Raw genomic sequence first — 22,963 nt, forward strand, 5'->3', positions numbered from 1 at the left:
ACGACCCAACAAAAGCTCAAAACGATCATGATAATCGGATAACGAACCTATTTGTTTAAGCGAGAGCAATTCAGTCATGGGATCCCCGAGATGATCCCTAAAGGGACCCTCCAATGCTTGAAGAAACCAAATCTAAGGAGTAGCCATCGCATTCTCCTGATACTTCAACCAATTCTGAAACCATTGCAACGCACGACCTTCAAACTTGATCAACATATACGAAAAATGAAATAAAAATTGCTCATCAAATTTCATCATCTAAACGTCATCAGAACATATGCAATTGAGATCTCGTTAGAATCCTTATAAAATTACCTATAATTTGATGTATTTTTTACAGAAAATAATTGAAATCAAAATAGCAACGTAATTTAACATTTTGAGATGGTTTAGAAGAGAGATAGTAGTAATTTTAATTATAATACCCTTTAAATTTATTTATTAAATATTTAAATTTAAAATATAATTCACTAATCATTATTTTAATTATTATTTCAACCACTAGATTTTTTAATTTAATGATCAAAAATTAATCTTACTTTAAAATAATTAGTTAGCAGTTGATTTTTTAATTTAATGATCAAAAATTAATCTTACTTTAAAATAATTAATTAGCAGTTAATCACGATAATAATTAGTTAGCAGTTGACGATCCATTTTACATGTACTCATAATCTCATATGCATCATTATATGCAATTCAGCCTTAGCTTGACAAAAACACGTGTATAGTATAGGCATCATAAACTCTCATTCTCCACCCTCGTACGTGTAATCAATCCACAACCCTCCACAGACAATAACCACAATTATCATTATTTGCAAGAGTTGAGAACTGCGTTGTCAGCACTGCATATCCTGCTGTACCCTTTGGCACAGCAGAGGATCCAAGCCCAACTTTTGAGCTGTGACTACCAAATATAGAATTCGGAACATATTCACCATCGTGCAACATGAAAAATACAAGATACTAGAGCATAACCAAATTAAAGTAAAAAAATTATATGATGACAAAATATAGTTCAATCAGTAAGACGTAAATCCTCCGATCAAAAGGCTCAGGGTACAAGTCACTTTTGTCGTGTGAACCACTAACGTTGAATACTGATACTAAAACTGACCAGAGGCAGGCAGTTAACAGAGTTTCCCTAACAACCTCAAGAGTTAAATAACACTGGCAAACCAAACATTATACGAGGTTAATTAATCTAAGATTAATAAGTAGTATTAGATTGCACAACAATAAACCTAACAAAAACACTTCATAAAATGCGAACGCCACATAAACTGGTCCATCATAAAATATAAACCTGCAGCGTCCGAGTCAAACCTAAAAACTCACTCATATCTTGTAGATGAGTTTCTCAATCAGAGTAGGTGCTCAACGCCGCAACAACTAGTCCTGTTGTTTCAAGAGTTGAGGCTACATCAGGGTACCCTTTCCACGACGTGCTGATCTTGAGGGAAGGATACAGCCAGCTTTTCACGCAAGATATAAACGAGTTAGGGTCGCGTTCTAGAATTGCATCCCAGTCCACCTGAACGCCCTCTGGAATGGTACCAGTGAATTCAATGTTGGCGGCCATAAACAGCCCAAGCAACACAACCAATCCAATTACAGCACTGCCTCTTGATAACGGCATAAAATTATACCTGCAAGTAGCAGTTGAGCACTAATCATATAAGTGAAACGTCACTAAGTGCAATGTGCGCATGTTATGGCACTCCAAACATATTCTCACCAGTAATAAGTCATCCTTAAAATTGCCCCTCTCACATTCTCGAGCACATCAAAATCGGTTGACCCATAATTTTCACCACAATAAGCATCACAGAGTGCCTGCAAAATCCAGTTGCTTTTGACAATCTAGGCTACAAGAAAAGATGATGCATCTATTCCATTTTTTTGATCAGTTTCATATGTCCTCCATCCCACTATAGTTGAGTCGTATTCCTTTTTGGGTTGTCCCACTATAGTTGATTCATTTCCTTTTATGGCAAAAAAACAACACATAAGCTCTGCTCCTTTATTTTCTCTCCTTTTTTACTCTCTTCAATTATTTATTTTATTCTCTATTCATTTCTTTATTTTATTCTCTGTCCTACTTTATTCTCACTCCACTTAACTAACTAAACACTTTTTCCTTAATCTCAGTACCCAAATGAAATGTCTCAACTACATAGGGACAGATGGAGTATATTACAGGAACAGGATGAGAATTTCTGTTCAATAGAGCCAGGAGATATTAGAAGCACAGAAGAATTAGGTGGTATGGAAGAGATACCTCCCATGCTGAAACCATTTCCATTTCGAAGTCATCCCACCTTGAAGGTGTACAAGGAGTTTTGACAGCAAAATCATACCCAATTGGATCCCTGATAGGAGCAAACAAACAACAAAATTTATAAACAGATGAAGATAAGTTTAAAACAGTAACCATACAAATTGATAAGTTATCAATATGAAGTGGACCAGAAGGATATGTAGCATACGTTTGTGTTAAAGAGATCCTAGTTCCTTCAAGCTGTTTTCTGAAATGAGAAAATGATCAAAGGAGTTTGTGTTACAAAACTTCAACATTTATAATCGAACAGACAAAAAAAAAAGTGTTTGCAAAAAGAAATGTTCAACAAAGAGTACCCCTCAACTGCCATACTGTGGCACCAAGTAGCCAACCAGAAATCCTGGCCCACAGCTTTATAAAGGTCCGAGCATGATTCTGCATTCATTATCTGCAGTGTCAACGAACAACACAGTTCAGAGCATAATACATAGGAAACCAACAAAGTACAACAAAAGAAATATCCATAAGCTGAAAAAAGAACCAAACTGAGCATTGATTGCGATTCAATATAAGTTAGCTCAAATATGTTATTAAGTAATCTTGTAGCATTGATACTGTCCATGTCTTTTAGGTTTAGTTCAGTGGAGAACCAGGGAAAACAAGGTGATTGTAGCAAGATGCAAGATTGTAGAGTGTAGATACGTATTAGTATCCCTACAGGGGGTATCTACAGCATACTCAACTCATCAGCCATACTCCAGTAAAGTTTCATTAAAAAGAAAAAACACTAATACCACTCTAAAACAAGAGGTTTTTCTCTTGATATTTCCACCTAAGAAGAAACAGGACTGGTAACATGATCAAGAAATTGTACATCGATAATATCCCGACCTAAATTGAGCAGCATACTATATTACTCGAATCACGATAAGTGTGCTGTAGAATGGAGGGCGTGGGTTTTAATAAACTGAGCGGATATGTTTTCAGTGGATAAAGAGTCCCACAAAGGATATTGTGTTAGGTAATTAAGTATTGAGTTTTTGGTAAATATTGAGTGTGAATGAGGTTCAAATATATAAGGGAATGGGTGGGATCATGTGCCAAATTAGAAACACCTCACTTACTGGGAATGGACGAAAATGGCAAAAACACCACAACACTTATCGTGGACTGAATAATGAACTGACAAACAATAGTTCTATTGATGGGAAGTCTAGAAAGGTAAACCAAAGTAACTAATCTTGCAAAAACAGTAGAGTCCATGAAAGGAGACAAAAAAAAGTGAAGATGCAGAAGATTTAACGTTTGACTTGTTCAACAATATTACTTCTTGCAATTTTCCATCTTCATTGAGATAGATGAGGTTGTTCTTCTTGTCACGGGCATACTTATTCTCCTTCATTAATGTTTTGGCAACACTGAATGCTCTGCAGACCAACAAGCAATGAATGATTTCCTCTCTATTGAATCTAAGAGGAGTTTGGGATTAAAAATTACCTGTCAAATTTTGGGAAATAGCGTACCACTTTTGCTTGCCCAAGAACAAGAGGAGTTTCGGATCCAAATCCAGAATTAAATTCCTCACTAGACAACCAAAAAAAGCCGCACAAGAAATTAAGCTTAAATTCACAGCACCATTGATCCCCATAGTTTAAATAAATATTGTTTCCCTATCTACTCAAAATTAAAACAATACATTCTGCATGGTGCAGATGGCCGTAATGCCAACTCTTTTCTCTCATAAATCTCAAGTAGATGAACTGAAACGGAATACCTCAGTTTGTTAATCCAAACAACTGGATCACATGGTTCAGATATTTGTCTCCATTTGACAGCTATTGAATAAACACCATGCCATGGCAATGAAGGACGCCTGAATGGTCTATCTTCTGCTACATTACTGGTAGTTGATGATTCAAAAAAACTGCTAGTGCTGCAACCAGCACCACCTCTGTTATGACTAGTAGGGATAAGTTCTTCTTTTCTCCTCACTTTCTTTCCATGTTTAAGAGAACCTTTATTTGAATGCTTCCAATCAGTTTGTATAGAGCGCCAAACTCTGACAACTTTCTGTGCGATCTCTAAAGCAGCAAGTCCCGCCATTCGGTACTGATTCATGTTTGGATAAAGATTATCAGTTGGTGCAAAACCCAACAGTAGAGTAGCAAATAGTAAGAGGGCAAGAAAAGCAAAGAACCATTTGAGGAGAAAAGTTTTGAACTAACTCAATGTGTGCTAGTTAACACAATCTACATTTGCCAATGCTAACTCACGGTTATCTGCTTGTTGGCTATATCAGCATGAGAACTGTCATTTACTACTGAAGATAGAAATAGCTAAATTGAATATTTTCAGATATCTCTTACTAAAATATTTAATGTTTTGGCATCAAATTGTTCTCCAAACTAACCAACTCATTTCAAAATTTAATACATTTAGGAAAACTAAATTTGAAAGTCAATCCTATGCTTCAAATAATTGATTTGTCACACGTTCAACAATCCACTAATTAAAGGGCTACAAATATAAGAGAATGATGTCTTGAAATAAAATACTAGTCAAGAAATAAAGATAAAGCTGGACATAATATTAGCACAATAGCATGCTAATACTAAGCTTTTAATGACATGTTAATTTTTTTTTTTTTTTAATGACATGTTAATTACAAGTATCTCTAACACAAATATGGGTGGTGGTTGGAAAGTATACAGGCGCGGGAATAGGGAAGTCGTTTGGCCAAGTAAGTGCCTGCAGAACAACCCCACAGATCTCGGCTGACTTGGTAAGTTGTTCATGCTAACCGATGGAGAAGATTTGGAGAGAAAATTGGAAGTCTTATTAGGTTGTTATTTCAGTTTCATTGCTTCTATTTTTGCTGCATTAGTCGCTATATATAGTGAGGAACCTAGGCGATAGAAATCATCTTGGGAAATCAGTAATAGGAGGCGACTAATGCAGCAAAAATAGAAGCAATGAAACTGAAATAACAACCTAACAAGACTGCCGATTTTCTCTCCCAAATCTTCTCCATTGGTTAGCATGAACAACTAACCAAGTCAGCGATCTGTGGGGTTGTTTTGCTGGCGCTCACTTGGCCAAACGACTTCCCTATTCCTGCACCTGTATACTTTCCAACCGCTACCCGTATCACACAATAGCTGAATATAGGTTTAATTCCATAAGAAAACCAACATAAATGCAATGTGGACATATCTGAATGTAGGATCTGTTTCAAAAGAATCCCATTTCTTCAGAAATGCAATAAAACTAACTACTTGGTAAGACCAGTCCCGGTCTTATAAAGTTCACCAAAACCAAACTAAAATTCAACCTCTGGCATCTCATTAGGTAGAGCAAGCCCCTTCAAGAAGGTTTGCTACATGAAAAAATATCTACTATCATTTGGTGAAAAGTTGAACACTTAAAGCAGAAATTTCAACAATGAAAAATGTCAAGTTTCAATTTTATTTATTGTCTTTCTTCTACATGTTTTCTGTCATTATTCAGTTTGGAAAGAACCTCAAGTATAACATTATAAAAACACCTAGGAGTCTAGAACAAATTTTGCAGAATAGTATCACTTGGCCATAAATCGCTTGTCAAGAAAAATGAGTTGTCAGAAGAATTTATAAAGTGCACTGGAGAAACGGGAGTAGAAGAAGTAAACTTCTTGCTGCAGTTCAGCTCAAAACATAATAGAAATATGCTTCAGAAATGGAAAGGCGGCATATTCCATAGTGCTAATATTTGTATCTCAGCATCAGCTACTTCATACCTAGTACCTACTACTTATCTTAATAAAAAAATTACCTGACGTTTGTTGGGCAGGAATCCTGGGCAATGGTATTGAATCTTCTTGCCTATAGAATCTGCAGCCTGTAAAAGGGCTGCCTTCTGTTTTGTGAGTGTAAATTCTTGCTTTTTCAGCTTTCCCTTTCTCATAGAATCTCGCAGAGGAGGTTGCCTATAGACCTTTTCACATACATTCTTTGGATGCAGTCTTTTACACCAATACTCCTGCGAAAAGATGTTGCAAAAGAGTATTTATAAATAAGCTAGAATTCCCTGCTAATTCTTGTTAAACAAACCGAATTTAGTTTCAAATTCAACATTGTGCAAAATTTTACCCATCCCACAATTATACAATAAGCAACACACGATTTCAGTTCACATTACTTATAGTTATTCGCCTACAAAAACCGATATCTTCCAGCTATATTCTATTTAAACTTCAAAGTTCAAATATCAGCAATAAAGAAATCTACTAAGTATCAGAATCAACCGTGCACACAATTGTGATACACTAATATATGCTCCAAAATAAATATTCTAATTGGCAACTAAAACGGGCCACGTTGGATTATAAATCAGCAGAAAACCTTACAAAAAGCACGTTCATGACTGTGACTTGCCTTCCAATAGTGATAAATGCATCTAGGGGCATGTCCATACAATATGTATAAATATATGAATTAATTGTATCCTTTAATCTTCTGAAGTATGTACAAGTTTCTCATGGCACAGAAACAGAAGCACTGTAGAAGACATCATAAGCATTTAAATTTATTCAATGAAAAAAGGTCAATAAGTTGCAAAGCATAATTCAGCTTGATTGCATAGCATGCTCAAACAGAAATATAATAAGAATCCAGATACACTTTCTAACCTGTGCCTACATAATACGGTAACAGAACAATCAGATGATTGGTGCGATAGCCACGGCCTAGGCAGGATGATGTGAGAATTGAATATTACCTTAAAGAGGGGATCTATGTCACCATCAAGGTCAAACCATGAAAACTCAGTATTAAACTTTGAAGCTGTGTACAGTGCAATTTCTTTCTGCAACAATAGATTAAAGACACAACAATAAGAATGATGAACAGTCACTCCTCACACTAAAAGCATGGTTTTGGGATACAATAATAGATTAACATTGATCGTGGATAAAATGATGTCTATATGGAGAACAAGAACAGATAGATGAATGATACAACTCATACGACCAAGGAATTCCGGCTTAGTAACATTCCAAATTGTTTGTTTTGAAGCCAATTGATACAGATATGCATATCGCAGGATATGCATACTTAGTTAGGTTTAGTTAGGATTTATTATTTAAGTTAAGTTTGTTAGGAATCTGGATTTATTATTATTTAAATTAGGATTAGGTTTGGTGCTATATTTTCTCACTTGTAAGCCTATAAATATAAGTCTCCACAACGATGAAATCATCTTTGGAGAGATCAATATTCTGGGCGGTTTTACCGTGGCCTCCTGCGTGAGGATTGGCCTCCTTGTGAGGATTATTTTCTTGTGTTTCTTTTGTTCGATTAATTCTAATGGTGTCCAGTTTCTGTTCTTTAAATCTTTGAGTTTCTTTCTAGTTTATATTCTTGTTCGTCAGCCTTTACTCCTATCACCAATCATGTGTTCAAATGTAGATTCAAGTATCCATTATTCCACCATGCTCCTGAAATGAATCTTTCTGCATATATACTTTTCCAATTGCTCAGATGATATATCACTTTTATATGCTAAATGTACTATTTGGAGATTCTTAAGCACCCTGGAACAACTAATTTCCGAAAATTGTGCCGAAGATGAAATGAAATGACCAAAGACAAGCGACATGCAAAGTTATGAATAAATTCTTAGGATTCCCTCACTCTCTAACAACACTTATCACGCTCATCAAAGTTGTAGCCTAATTCCTCAGTCTAAACTCGTGGTACCTACAATATACTCCAATGTACGATAATGCGTCAAATAAACCATGGATCACATGATATTCTTAGGAGCTCCAGCTTACTCAGAAAGAATAGCCAACTCTAGAAATAGCAGAGACTTGCTGGGTGAAGCCAAACACTACAGAAATCACATAGATAATAACATTTGTAATTACTTTGAACTTGTTTGTAACATGAATACAATTATAAATCAACAATAATGCTGTAATAGACAGGTGAAAAGTGAAATTCGTCAGACAATCACTAGAAATAAGTCGTGCTGAACAATAAATAACCTGATAGAAGGCTAAGCACTGGAGTATAAATTTTTCCATTGAATCTAATTCAAGATCTAGGGCGGCATCATAATCTTTAACCTGCATCATAAGATCCACTCCATGAATAACATTATGATAGAAGGAATAATAAGGAATATGGAGTAAGAATAGAGTGGAAAAGTCATACTGCTTCTTTAAATTCTCCTATAGCATGATAGCAAGAAGCTCTTAGATACAAACATTCGATATTCGAGCTATCAATACTCAATCCCGTTGATAATTCCTTGATGGCATTCCTACAATCATCATGTTAAACAGTGGATCAAATTTCATCTGAACTCAAGTAATCTAGTTTAATATACTACTTCCATCTTTGAAAAATATAAACTTTTGAAACGGCACGTGTTATAATGCATAATTGGTAAGGTAAGAGAGAGATAGAAAGAAAAAGTGATTGAAGTATTGTTAGTGGAGAATGGCTCCCACCTCATTAGAGAGAAAAAGATTTCCTAAAATAGAAAGTATAAAAAGTTTCTATAACGAACCAAAATGGAAATAGTAACACAGAGGTAGTATGAATTATGAAACAAACACGTCAAACCTAATGGTTTTCATGACAAGTATATTAAGACAAAGCATGCCAGTAGGAGATAGACTCTGAATTTTCAAAATAAATAATCCAAATAACTATACAATGATGATGAAAACAAAAATAAGTAGTACACACACACATAGGAAGAGTAACATAATACAATTTTCAATGCAGAAAGTAAAAATAATTTAAGGAGAAAAACTTACAGCTCACAAGAAAATACACATAATATAAAGTTGTTACAATGCTAAAAGCTAAAGTTGTGGAAGAATGCTTATATCTTGAGGTTTATGTATTTAAGTCAAAAGGAAATCTCTGAGCATATGCTGACCAAATTGGGTATAGCTCCGAGCTTAAACATATAACAATAACATAAAATAAACCACAACATAGAATAATACTCCCTTTGTCCCATAAAATAGTCTTCTTTTTCCATTTTGGTCCGTCCCACAAGAATAGCCCTTTCTATTTTTGGCAAGTCTTTTCTCTCTTATAAAGTGGGCCTCATTCTACACGAATTATATTTCAATCACTTTTTCCTTCTACATCTCTCCTACTTCACCAAAGTCCCCAAAGTCCCTATTTTTATGAGACGGAGGGAGTATCAAATTTTATGCAGTATCTTATAATTCAAACCTTACTTTATAATACATAACAATAGCTAGCATATCCAGCCAAGTATCAGACACAACCATATTAACTTTAGAATGTTACCTGTGTTCTCCCATTCCATGGAGAAGAAGCCCGTGCAGGTGGTATGCTTTGGCAAACCTGAGCAGCAGTTGAAATCAAAAATTTTAACTACCTCTTCAGTATGATATGCAGGTATGTAGAGCCACAAACACCTTAAAACCTCAATGTAAACCAACTCTATTAGGGATGTAAATAACTCTAGACTCTAGACCACATATTTAAGGCTATATTGAAGATAAATATTCAAAATCTGTTAGTTCTCATACAATTAAATATCTTATTAACCAGTTTCATGGTCATGGAAAATGATACTCCCTCCGTCCACGAAAATTCGTCCCGGTTTGACTGGACACGGGTTTTAAGAAATATAATGGAAAGTGAGTTGAAAAAGTTAGTGGATTGTGGGTCCTACTTTTAAAGTATTAGTTTTATAATAAAATGTGAGTATGAATGAGTTAGTGGAATATGGGGTCCACTACCAAAAATGGTAAAAGTGAAATGGGACAAATTTTGGGGGACGGACGGAAATGGAAAACTGGGACAAATTTTCGTGGACGGAGGGAGTAATTACTAAGATACTTTTTTTATACATGTAGTGACCAGACTGAATATTCATTAGGCAATCCATGTGACCTTTGATTGATGTGTGAGTAATTAGCATGACAAAAACCAATATAAGGAGTTCATATCTAGACTCTGCATAAGAAACTTGAAGAGGGATTTACACACAAACTTCTTTAGATGACTACATGGGCAACGACTACGAAACATTAGGTACTTAGGTCCCATAAACTTCTTCCAAGTAAAGGTTACATGAAGAAACAAAAGAATGCATAATCAAGATTGTGTCCCCAGACCCCAGACAGCCAGCATGAAAAGACGTGTAGGCCAAACAACTCCTTCATACCTTCCCAAGTTGCGTTCAAGGAAAAATATGAGCTATATCCTACTGGGTAAACAAATAAATCTGGTAACAAAGTAAATCCAACGAGCATTTAAAAGAATAATTACTAAGATTCATCACTTGTAAGTCACCAATTGTCCACATGTGAGTCTGTGACATAATATTAATTGATCATATCAGACAGAAGTGTAGCTTATTCGAACCTTTCATCAATTTTAAGAATCTCATGAATGCATCGTAAAGCCTTTTCTGAATTTGCCATGTCTTGATAGAACTGTCAAAAGACCAATCATTATCCATAATTCTTGTAAATTAACAATGTAACATTGACAACTTGTAAATAATCCAGCACAGAGGCTTACGTAACTTCACAGAGAATCAGATATTCTCAGGACAAACCAATCAAAATAAAATCAATCACTGATAGCCTATCTATGCTATCCAAGTACACAGTAGGTTCATTTACAAACCACATTAATGGTGCATTATAAACTAAGGGAAAAAACAAGACAAAAAACCTTACTGTATATTGCCTTTTCCTAATATACAAATTTACGCATGAATTAATAAAAAATCCCAACTACACTAATTTAAAAAGCAATAATTGACAACCATGGGTAACTTAACAATAACATTAGCACCCAGAGTTTACTGATAATGAGCTCAAAACTTTAATTCAATATCTTAGAAGAGTGAAACAAGTGGGGGTGTCTGGGTACCATTACATAGTCTACCGCGTAGGAATCGATAAACATAAATCCTGCTTTTTGATAAGCTTATCAACTTGGTATCGTACTAATAACAGTCAGGAAGAAAAGTACAATGATCTTCTAGGAAGATCATAAATAGGACAAGTTGGAGAAAGTCAAGCAGTCATATGACTCATATCTTAAATTGTGGTCGAGTACAATTGTCACTAATACTAAAAATACAGATAAGCTGTTTCACCACCCTTCAATTTAAATGGAATATCTCCTATTTCGGTAAACGGATTTGGTCACCACTTGGAAGGGCTTAAACTAGACTACTGTAGCTTTCTAACAGTAGAATCCACGCCTCCTAATTCCTGAGAAAAAACTGCAGTTTGTTTGAAACTGATTGCTGCGCACATTGAAAATCAACTTTTGAGTTTTAAAATCAATTAATGGGAAAACTAACCTATGGATCACTAAATGGAAGCATTTCCAGTGATCAGTCTTCTAAATTGTTAACATAAAGAGGTAGAGTTACCAGTGAAAATCTGAAGCTAGAAAATACAAATTCCCTTAAAATTAAAATTGCAAATACTTTTGAAGCTTTCAATAAGATTTTTCCATCTTTTAGTTTCATGATAAACTCAAGCTGGAAAGGCGAGCAATGGAAAAGATTCTGTGCACCCGTAAGAGAGGACTTTTAATTCAAGTGGGTTTACATACGAAGTAAACAAGTTGGTCATTACATTTTAACAAATTTCTTTTCAAAGGCCCTTGAACTGAAAATCCTTTCACGTTTCTTGCCTAAACTTTTGAGATTTATGTATGATGTCTATCGGCATTGGTTTTTCCAAATATGCATAACAAAATCCGGATCCTGAGCGGGTACCTATTCTGTCTGGATTAAGTATACACTTAGTGATATGATTTAGTGAGTAAGTTGTCCAGTCACCATGCTCGTGAAAGAGGCCTCCTTCCAACCACCCGGCTTCAGATACAGTAGGTTACAAAAGAACTCCAAGTCTCAAACTGATCGGTTGAACGTTAGTCTCACAAAAGAATTTAATAAACATGTGCCTTTCTAGATGAACAGCCATTTGTTACTTTTAAATGTTAAAATAGTTACAGTTTAGACATGTTTTCACTCGTACTTTGTACTCAGCCCTGCATATATATATAAATATCAGGTTCAACTGTTCAAGATAATGGTTGATGATGAAGTGTCTAGTGGAGCATTTTAGCAGTCTTAAATCATGACAGAGAACCTCTACGAGACACATGTCTTCATACATATATCTCGCCTTGTTTTCGGCTGCAAGCCTCTAAATACTGACGGATTTTAGTTAATAAACAATGTCACCTTTTGAGGAAATACACTGTGGTTCATTCTCCAATTCAACCAAATGGTAGTATATAACTTCTAAAACCCTTCTATTTCTATTTAATTTGTCTGTCCTCATGAATGTTCAAGGTTAATCAGTATTTCGTAAGAAATCATAGCCCCTTTCAATCCTCAATCCTACCTTAGTCGTGGTTCCCAGCATAGCTATCCTTAGCAAAATCGCACCGTGACATGTTGTATACGAAACAGATAGAGACAGTGTAAACTTTTAAAATAATTTACAGCATATTACATTAGCCTATACATGTTGTGAGTCAAAATAGTTGCAGAGAATGCACTTACAAAGAGAGAGATATAGTGTCCTATAAAAGCAACATAGGGAAACATTCACCTAGCAACTACTTAATAGTCCTTTAGTTGCAACTTGCAATCACATATTTCTATTTCTTTAATCTTTAAGCAACAAATTCTTCTTTGTTTAGTTCTAAGATTACCTTTCTGTTCCAAAACTATAACAATAGAGGCCCAGGTTGCATAATGATAGCACCATGATCCATGCATCATTAAGGTCCAACATCTAGACACCAAAATGGTAAGAAATACAATACAAAATGGCAGCCTACTCATTGGTCACAACCTAAAAAACAAGAAACCTTGACAAATTTTCTTCTTTTTAGCACTCTTCCAGCGGGACAAGATTATATAGTATATACACACACACGCAGGCACGTGTGCACGCACAAAGAAAGAAAAAGAGATTTCTATCGAACTATGTTTTAATGGATTACCTGAGTTAGATGAGTCCAAGCCTCAAGGAAATTTTGATCTATTCGGATTGCTTTAGTATGTGCCTCTTCGGCCCTTTTATATTCACCCAGTGAAGATAGAGCCAAACCCTGTCACACCAACAATTTAACTCTACATAATTGTTTGGATACTAGTTAATTGACGCCATTACCCAAACACAAATAATTTTGTGTGCTCACCAAATATGTCAAAGCTGATTGGTTCTGATCATCAGCTTCTACACATGTTGATAAGTCTTCAACAGCAGCTTTGTAATCCTTAAATTTAAAATTCACAATGCCTGCATACATTATACTAATATCACCATATCTACAAACTGTAAGGTTAGTACTGCACAAGATTATATCTGCAAATCCACCTCTAAATTCTTCTTGAGGGCTTGCATATGTTCTCTTATCCATAATCAGAATGTCTTTTGCAATGATCTTTAAATTATGTAGCTTTCACCGGGTTGTAACACTGATAGTAATAGTATTTTTTTTTTTCATAGGTATAGCTACAGAAACCATCCAAATGGCTTTGAAGTGAACAGGGAAAGACTTGTTAGGCAAAGATGGGTATCTTTGGCTGTTAACTAAGTAACTAACGATAGTTTCATCTGGCAAGCAATAGTGTCATATGGCTACATTTTGCAAATTAAATTAGCTATAACACATGCACAGTTAGCCTAGAAAGTAGCCATCAGAATATAATTGGAAACCCTAAGCATGTGCCTCAAAAACATTAAGCTGAAGAGTGAAAAACAAAATTTAATATTATAATAATGCAAGTACCCCTTTCATGCAATATGTCTGGAGAATTGGGTTCAAAATCCAACGCTTTAGTCAAGTCTGCAATTGCCTGAAAAATATAAGAAAATCAGACCAAAGCATCTACTGATGCAGACACATAATAGTACACAAACATCAGATAGATGATCATAAAAAAGAAGCTTTGCTCGAGGGGGCAGCAACGGCAATACTAAGTTACCCAATTTTTGGAGTATGCACCCATTAATCTGAAGTCAAAATATTCATTTACAGGTTTATAAATATCTGTCAATAGGTTTACGAGTTGTATTGAAGGTAATATTGGGATCTAGGATTTACAACTTTATGCATAGAAAACCAGCTGAACAAACGAGGAACTTCAACAAGTACAGCATTTGTTTTCAAAACAATACTAATGTAAATACAAAATCAAACTCAAAATAATCAACATAAAATGATAAACATAAACAAAAGCATAACCAAGATGTGAAATGAGCACCTTAGCAGATTCTCCCAAGGCTGCTCGAGCTTGTCCTCTGCGTTTCCAGGCCTCGCCAGCTAAGGGATTTGATTCTATCGCCTATCATAAATAGCCGTGAGATTTCAATCAAATATAAATACACCTCGCATAAAGGACTCAACCTCATTCATGTGTTACCTTAGTAAAATCAGCAATAGCAGCATGCAGTTCTCGTTGAAATGCATATGCCGTCCCTCTTCCAATTAAGGCCTCAGGGTAATCAGGCTCTTCTTGTAGTATCTGATGCGTACAAAAGACATTGATAAGTGAACAAATGATTTATTCTCTTCCCTAGAACCAAATAGTGTGGAGTAAAACTAAGTTTACGATGACAGGTTAAAGAAGAGCAGATATCAACCTTGTCAAAGATGGATATAGCATGAGCGTACTTTCCTTCATTAACCTGCAAAAGAACAGAGCACCATCTTCAGTTCTTCACTAAATATGAACTGCGGTGTAATCATTATCAGAGCAGCAACTTTGACTTGTGGGGAAACGGCACCCAAGTTCTATTCTAAGCATCAAAAATAAAAGGGATCAACTCTGTACCCTGATATTGTCAGGAGTCAGGACATCCTTAATTTTCTATATAATTTCGTTAACATGAGAATTTTATAGATGGGGTTAGAAAGAATATGCAATGCAGGGCCGTGTGACTTATAAGAGATAACCAGTCCACCTTCTCCATGTCTTAATCTGGACACTGATCAGAAGTGTCATCGTGATGATGTGCTCAAAAGCTATCATCTTTATAGATAAAATTGAAGTATCAATAGTGAAGGAAACAATACAATTTGATTTAGAAAGTACATCAAGCCAAGGAAGAATTTGTTCTTGAGATACTGCATATATGACCCTAAAGATGCAACTATTTTTTCTATTGTATGTTGTGGTAAAACACATCAAGTTTTCAGTAGTCTTCCTCTTCCATTGATCAAACCCCATAGCTACACACATTCATGGATGCTACTTATGTGTGCATACATATATGCATTTAGGCTGTAAGAGAGCAACAAATGACCCAAAAGCAAAATTAAAGATATAGAATGACAAACTATAAACCAGAACTAGACACTGATGAAGAATTAAAGAAGCAGCGTAAAAAACTCAAAAAGTATTAAAAGTCACACTTATGTATTCAAGGCACCAACTGATGAATAAGGGAGGCTTGTAGCCCTTCCAGGATGCCTTTGACAGCAGTGTATTTTTACATTATTATCATTATCTCTGGGCAGAAGATGAAATTAAATTTACCTGTGCAATTCCCCTTGATAATCTGAAATCAACATTAATTGACTTGTTCTTTGATATCCTGGCAACACAAAACTTTTTGCTCCTATTGGCGTCATCCATTAATTCATTGTGTATCTCAGATAAGCTTAATGGCTCACTACATATATCAGAAAAATCAATCAATTCACTGCTGGTTTCTGCCGAATTGTTCAGTGCAGACTTCCCTACTGACTTCTTGTTCTTGTGTATCCCATTGGTTTCCATTGGACGATTTTCAAGTTTCGTGCTTGATAGACTGCCAAAAGAACTCTCTCCTTTGATATTAAGACTTGATCCGTTTTTGTGAGCTTCTACTTGTTGAGTTGAGCTGCTAGGTGTCATAATTCTTCCATTGGATTTCCCATGGTTGTTTGATGCATCGTTTAATTTTGTGGAAACAACAGATTCAGATGCAGAAAAGGATGACCCAGATGATCCCATACCACTGTTCTGAATGGAACCATTTTGCTTAGCAATTCTCATGAGCTCTTCCAGCTCCATAAGTTGTTTTAAATCAGCAGACTGACAAACAGCACACTCGTATCCTTGTTCCCAAACTAAAAGAGCTTCTTCTTTCCTTCCCATAGCAGAAAAGGCATGGCCTACAATAATATTAAATCAGACTAATTTCAGCAGAATTAAAATCAATTAGAACTTACATAAAATTTGGGAATAATATAAGGTAACCAATCAAGAGAGCCTTGAACTGATGTTCCAAGAAGCATTCACAAAACCACATCAAACGATTTCAACATGCGCCAGAACTCGTTATATATGCCCATTTCTCAGGTTCACAGCAAGAGATCTACTTAGCAATGGAATGTAAATATATGTGATAACAGGATTCCTATGAGAAGTGGGCCTTAAAAAGTCCTATATATGTGATAACAGGATTCCTATGAGAAGTGGGCCTTAAAATGTCCTATAAATATTAGTGTATAACTTCATATCCTTCACACATTGAGAAAGCTCATAAAATGAACATATGATTGAATGACAGAACACTGGTTTTTTTTTTTTTGTAACTGAAAAAATAAAAAATAAAGGATGTTTATGGAGGGAAAACTCCTAGCAATCCATGTCAGAACAGAAGCCACATGTTAAATACTACCAAATAAGTGCTTAGAAAGTTCTACATCTCAAGAGATTAACAACATGCCAATAATTGGTCGCATCTTGTTATCCCGGCAAATATTTTAGAAGCAAATCTGTGGCACCAGGAGCAGATTATGAAACAGAAGTATGAACTGAGATAAAAAAAATCCAGACATGATACAAGTTTATTACAAGAGGTGAGAAGGGAAATTAGTCTTGCAGTTGCTCATTTAAATGACCCTAAAACTTTTCCAAGTCACTTTCTCCTAAGTCCTAACCAATTTATATACTCTCGTAAATTAGCAGAACATTTCAATTTACTTAAATAACTGCAACAAATTCCTGATACGGCCGTTGACTTCATTCTTCAATTGTATGATTTGAAGAACAATTTCCAGAAGAGATATAACATTACGTTCCAATCTAGTTGTGACAAACAGCCTTCAATCAAGTAAACATAAACAACAACCTTTAAGAATATACGCTTGGAGAAGCTTAGGATCAAGCTGCAGCGCCTTATTGCAGTCCTTGACCACGTGCTTGTGCAACTCCAATTGGCTATAGCAGAAAGCTCGATTGCTGAACATTCACGACACGTTACAAAATCCAAAAATTGAACGATCAGCAACGAACTCATAAGTCTATACAATCCAAATCGAATGTGAAAGAAGCTAAGACGAATCCAAATTACCAAAGATCCTGAATGGCGCATGACTGTGCAAGGAGTGAATCGAGAATCCGGATAGCCTTTGACCAATCCTTGGAGCTGCAGAGCTTCGCGAGCTGAATCCGCTCCGCGTTCGCCGTCGCCATTGGAGGAGAAATCGCCGGAGAAAATGGATCGACGGCGGTGTGAGTGAAGTGCAGATGGGGGCAATTTTTGGAAAGCGGCGATTTTCTCTATTGGCTACAGAGAATTATTTTACTTCAGTATTTTCTTAATTTTAAGTGAATTAGAGCATCCACATCCCTGGGGCATGGAGGTAACCAGACTGCACCTGGTGCTCCGGGCGGGGGCTCAGCGTGTTGGAGGTGGACTGGGCTGGGTCCGAGCCGCTTTCAGTGCCTTAGCTGCAATCAAAGGTCGTACCTGGTTGAGGCCCGGTTTGGAGGTTTGTTGGGGTTGTGGGTGCACCGGCCGGACCAGAAGTCTTATTTTAAAAAAATATCGAATTTTGCTTTATAAATATCTTTCCACAATATTTTCATTTTTATTCTACATCATTCATTCCTAACCCTTTCAATTTTTGAATTTTTATAACTTGTAAAGTTTGAATTTTAGAGTTTATAAGTTTTAATTTTTAAATAAACAATAATTTTTTATAATTGTTATACTTGTTCAACGTTTTCAATTTTACGATTAAAATAGTTAGTAGTAGTCGTGAATAACCCAATTTATTGTTTATGGTATTGATAGGGTCTAGCTTGGGGGTTCATGGTTGAGTGAGTTATGACATGGCACAAAAAATAGGGAGAATAATGAGATGGACGGGATTTGGAGCTCGGTGGGATGTGGATGCTTGTTACTTTTTTGCAAAAGTAATTAAAAGTTGAGACTATGGCACATCAATGGGTGGAAGCATATTGTGAGAGATGGAGAGTTTCGGATTAGGTTGGGTGAATCAATTTAAGATAATTAATTTATTTTTACGTTAAAAAATTTTAATATATATATATATATATATATAGAGATGCGATCATATCATAACTCTCAAATCACATGATAACTCTATAACTAAATCTGGACCACACATATTTTATAATCTTGTGGTTGAGATTCAAACTTAGATTTACTTAATAAAAATAGGCGCAGAGGGTAAATATGTCATTTCGCTAATTTAATTTTTGAATTTCGCTCCAGATTCACTCCAGATTTCACGCTCTTCTCATCGGTTTCTTCTCAGCGATTTTCGATTCTCTCATCTTCTCTGTGATTTTGTTTCCATTTTGATCCAGATCACTCAATTTGATTCTCTCCTCTTCTCTGCGATTTTGTTTCCATACTTTTCGCTTATTTTGTTTCCATAGGCTCCAGATTTGATTCATTTTCCATAGTCTTCAGATTTTGTTTCCATAATTGTGATCGGGAAGATGTTTTCAATTTTGCGTTCTTATTTTCATTGATTACCTCTTCAATTGCTGTGAAAATTTGCTTCGATGGAATCTGTAGCAAATAACGAAGGTAACAATCATTATCTATTATTTAGCTTATTGATTGTGTTCATATTCATGTATTGAATTTGATTTTAGATTAATATTAGTTGTTGATTGGTTTATGTTTCTGATGTACTGAAATTCTTATTTGATTATATTATGTATTGTCGATTATGTGTTAAAATGATACTTTTGGCTTATAAATGTTAGGTTTACTGCATAACATGATAGTTTTGTCGGATAAAATGATATTATGATAAAATGATACTATGATAAAATGATACTATTACTGATTTGTAGGTATGTACATTCCTGTTTGTGATGATAGGTTTACTGCATAACATGATAGTTTTGTCGGATAAAATGATACTATGATAAAATGATACTATGATAAAATGATTCTATTACTGATTTGTAGGTATTTACATTCCTGTTTGTGATGATAGGTTTATTGCATAACATGATATTTTTACTGCATAAAATGATACTTTTAGTGCATAAAATGATATTATGATAAAATGATACTATGATAAAATGACACTTTTACTGATTTGTAGGTATGTACATTCCTGTTTGTGATGATGCTTTGAAGCCAATGATTGGTATGAAATTCAATACATTAGTAGAAGCAGTTGGTTTCTATGAACATTATTCTCGTTCAGTTGGTTTTGGCATTCGTAAAATGGGTAACAAATCAGTTCAAGGTATTACTAAGTGGCAGTATTTGGCTTGCAACAGACAAGGCTCTAAGAATTTTATACCTGGTCATGCATCCCAATCAACTGAAGTGTCTTTTAAGAAGCGTAGGTGTCGGTCATTTAGGTGTGAATGTCTTGCTAAGCTCAATTTGAGATATTATTCAGATGGCAAGAGCAGAGGATATGAGGTTTATCAGTTTGTTGAGTATCATAATCACTTAATGGTTGCGGATGAGCATAGGCATTTTATGATGGCCAATCGCAATCTGGATCCTATTCATCGGAGGTTTATGGAGGATTGTGGCAGGTGTAATATTGGTCCCACTCTCACATTCAAACTTTTGAAGGAGATAATGGGTGGACCTGAAAATGTTGGATGTGATATTATTGATATTAGAAATGGTTATCGTGATATTATGTCCAATATTGATGGTTCAGATGCTCAAATGATTTTTGATTATATGCGTTCTCAAAAGGAATCATCTGATGCCTTCTATTATGAAATTGAGATAGGATCTCATGGAAAGTTAACTAGACTCTTTTGGGCTGATGCTATTTCAAGACGAAATTATCATATGTTTGGAGATGTAATTTCATTTGATTCAACATACAACACTAACAGGTATATTACTTTTGTTGCTAATAGACATAAAATGATACTTTTTGCTGATAAAATGATACTCATATCTGATAAAATGATACTCATATCTGATAATATGATACTCATTGCTGATAAAATGATACTTGCAGTAGATAAAATGATAGTTCTTACTAATAAAATGATACTTTTGCATGATAAAATGATAGAAATTGTGCTTTTGCATAATAAAATGATAAAATGATACTTTTGCATCATAAAATAGTATCCCTTCTGTCAATAGCTGATAAAATGATACTCATTGCTGATAAAATGATACTTTTGGCTGATAAAATGATACTCATTGCTGATAAAATGATACTTTTGGCTGATAAAATGATACTCATTGCTGATAAAATGATACTTTTGGCTGATAAAATGATACTCATTGCTGATAAAATGATACTTTTGGCTGATAAAATGATACTCATTGCTGATAAAATGATACTTCTTACTAATAAAATGATACTTTTGGCTGATAAAATGATACTCATTGCTGATAAAATGATACTTTTGGCTGATAAAATGATACTCATTGCTGATAAAATGATACTTCTGGCTGATAAAATGATACTCATAGCTGATAAATATAATTCATTTTTATGTTATATTCTGAAGGTATTGCATGATTTTTGCTCCATTCACTGGAAAAGATAACCATTCTAGACCAGTTACATTTGGAGCTGGCTTGTTATCAAGTGAAGGTAGAGAATCCTATTCTTGGTTGTTTGGCTGTTTTGTTCGATGCATGGGGGTAGCACCCAAATTGATTATCACTGATCAAGATTGGGGGATCAAACTTGCTGTTCAACAAGTACTTTTACAAACAAGGCACCGATGGTGTATGTGGCATATCATGGTTAAGGTGTCAGATAAGTTGCCCAAATCTTTACTTGGTAATGAAGATTTCAAAAAAGAGTTGAATGCATGTGTTTGGTCTGATTTGTTAGAGCCTGATGAGTTTGATATAATATGGAATGATATAATGGAACGGTATGGATTAGAAGACGTGCACTGGTTTGGATCAATGTTTGAAGATAGAGAATTCTGGGTTCCTGCTTATTTTCGAGATTTTCCCATGGGGTCGCTTCTTAGGACTACATCGATGTCTGAATCGGAGAATAGCTTTTTTAAAAACTACACAAAGCCACGTGCAAATCTTGTACAGTTCATCAATTTCTTTAATTATGCTGTGGGAGATCAAAGGAATGCCAATTCACGATTGAACTACTTGGATTACTCAACTATTCCTGATTTGTCAACCCAATTGCCTATTGAGAAGCATGCATCTACAATCTACACTGATTCTATTTTCAAACATGTACAACAGGAAATAAGTATTGTGTGTGAGATTGTTTCTATAACTACTGTTGAGGATAACATCAAGAAGCATCAGGTCAAGGACCAATATGGTAGAACATTGGATGTTATGTATGATTGTAAGCAAGACACATTCGACTGTAGTTGCAAGAAGTTTTCCAGAATTGGTTTGTTATGTTGTCATATATTTTGTTTGTTGAAGAATAAGTCTGCTAATCTCATTCCTGAGAAATATTTTGGTCGAAGGTGGTTGAAGAGCTCTTTACTAAAGGCAGCACATGGTCTACCATCTGAGGAACAACAACCATTTGAACGTGTGTTCCATTTTTAACCTTTATTTGTAAAAATTCTATTTTTCAGTCAGAGAAATGATAGTACTTATTGTAATAATGTTATCTTTTATCTTGCAGATTTGGATGAAAAGCAGGAAGTTAAGAAAAAGTTGTTCTCCAACTTTTATCGATTAGTCCAAAAGTCTGAAGGAAGTATGGATCATTTGTCTTTGTTAAGTGCTGGTCTTGATGATTTGGAACAGCATATGTTTGGAAATTGTGCAGCACCTTCAGTCATTGAAAAGAAGAAGATGGTTGAGGATTTTTATGGAATGGCAGTACCTGATGTAATTGATGTACATCCTCCAGACGTTGTTAGTACTAAAGGATCAGCTAGTGGCAAAGTAGCAAAGAGGCAGAGTGCAATAAGGAAAGCAAATAAGCCTCTACGACGGTGTGGTAAATGTCATGAGATGGGTCGTCATGATTCAAGAAATTGTGGTAGAGTCAATGAGAAGTCAGATTGAAGCCATTTGATATAGTTTAGGTATTTTAGGTGTATAAAATGACATTTTGGCTGATAAACTCATTCTTTTGTTTATAAACTGATAAAATGATACTTTAACCTGAAAAAATGACATCAAAAATGATATATAACCTGATAAAATGATACATATAAGTTGATAAAATGATACCTGATAAAATGATATATCTGAAAAATGATATATAAGCTGATAAAATGATACTTTTTATAAAATTATAAAATGATAAAATTGATAAAATGATACTCGCAGATTGATAAAATGATACTTTCAGCAGATAAAATGATAAAATGATACTTCTGACTGATAAAATGATACTTTGGCTGATAACATCATTCTTTTGTTTATAAACTGATAAAATGATACTTTAACCTGAAAAAATG

General features: G+C 34.9%; 2 protein-coding genes across 2 annotated transcripts; one reads left to right on the top strand and one right to left on the bottom strand.

Annotated features, from left to right (window-relative positions):
- Window positions 1–985: 985 nt before the first annotated feature.
- Window positions 986–17,876, bottom strand: LOC125200630 (suppressor of RPS4-RLD 1-like). The gene is made up of 23 exons (XM_048098314.1): window positions 17,649–17,876; window positions 17,427–17,536; window positions 15,845–16,464; window positions 14,949–14,993; window positions 14,729–14,830; window positions 14,570–14,650; window positions 14,095–14,161; window positions 13,501–13,601; window positions 13,303–13,410; window positions 10,684–10,754; window positions 9,598–9,654; window positions 8,479–8,587; window positions 8,310–8,390; window positions 7,040–7,126; window positions 6,095–6,301; window positions 4,059–4,393; window positions 3,782–3,868; window positions 3,612–3,711; window positions 2,641–2,732; window positions 2,493–2,531; window positions 2,285–2,375; window positions 1,742–1,839; window positions 986–1,652 (listed from the first exon to the last, which is right to left on the bottom strand). Exons 1-23 carry the CDS (start codon window positions 17,768–17,770, stop codon window positions 1,364–1,366), a joined length of 3,099 nt encoding a protein of 1,032 aa, XP_047954271.1. The 5' UTR covers window positions 17,771–17,876; the 3' UTR covers window positions 986–1,363.
- Window positions 17,877–19,733: 1,857 nt separating this feature from the next.
- Window positions 19,734–22,668, top strand: LOC125208807 (protein FAR1-RELATED SEQUENCE 5-like). Its single transcript, XM_048108351.1, has 3 exons — window positions 19,734–20,431; window positions 21,065–22,080; window positions 22,177–22,668. Exons 1-3 carry the CDS (start codon window positions 19,794–19,796, stop codon window positions 22,563–22,565), a joined length of 2,043 nt encoding a protein of 680 aa, XP_047964308.1. The 5' UTR covers window positions 19,734–19,793; the 3' UTR covers window positions 22,566–22,668.
- The last annotated feature ends 295 nt before the right edge of the window (window positions 22,669–22,963 follow it).

Source organism: Salvia hispanica, chromosome 1 (assembly GCF_023119035.1).
Source record: "Salvia hispanica cultivar TCC Black 2014 chromosome 1, UniMelb_Shisp_WGS_1.0, whole genome shotgun sequence".
Taxonomy (NCBI): Eukaryota; Viridiplantae; Streptophyta; class Magnoliopsida; order Lamiales; family Lamiaceae; genus Salvia; species Salvia hispanica.

Coding starts and splice junctions, on each gene's coding strand:
- LOC125200630 (XM_048098314.1), bottom strand. CDS start 17,770: ATGGCGACGGCGAACGCGGAGCGGATTCAGCTCGCGAAGCTCTGCAGC. Junction 16,465..17,426: donor CCAAGCGTATATTCTTAAAG/GTTGTTGTTTAT, acceptor ATATTATTGTAG/GCCATGCCTTTTCTGCTATG. Junction 13,411..13,500: donor AATCAGCTTTGACATATTTG/GTGAGCACACAA, acceptor TTGGTGTGACAG/GGTTTGGCTCTATCTTCACT.
- LOC125208807 (XM_048108351.1), top strand. CDS start 19,794: ATGGGTAACAAATCAGTTCAAGGTATTACTAAGTGGCAGTATTTGGCT. Junction 20,432..21,064: donor TCAACATACAACACTAACAG/GTATATTACTTT, acceptor TATATTCTGAAG/GTATTGCATGATTTTTGCTC. Junction 22,081..22,176: donor GGAACAACAACCATTTGAAC/GTGTGTTCCATT, acceptor TTTATCTTGCAG/ATTTGGATGAAAAGCAGGAA.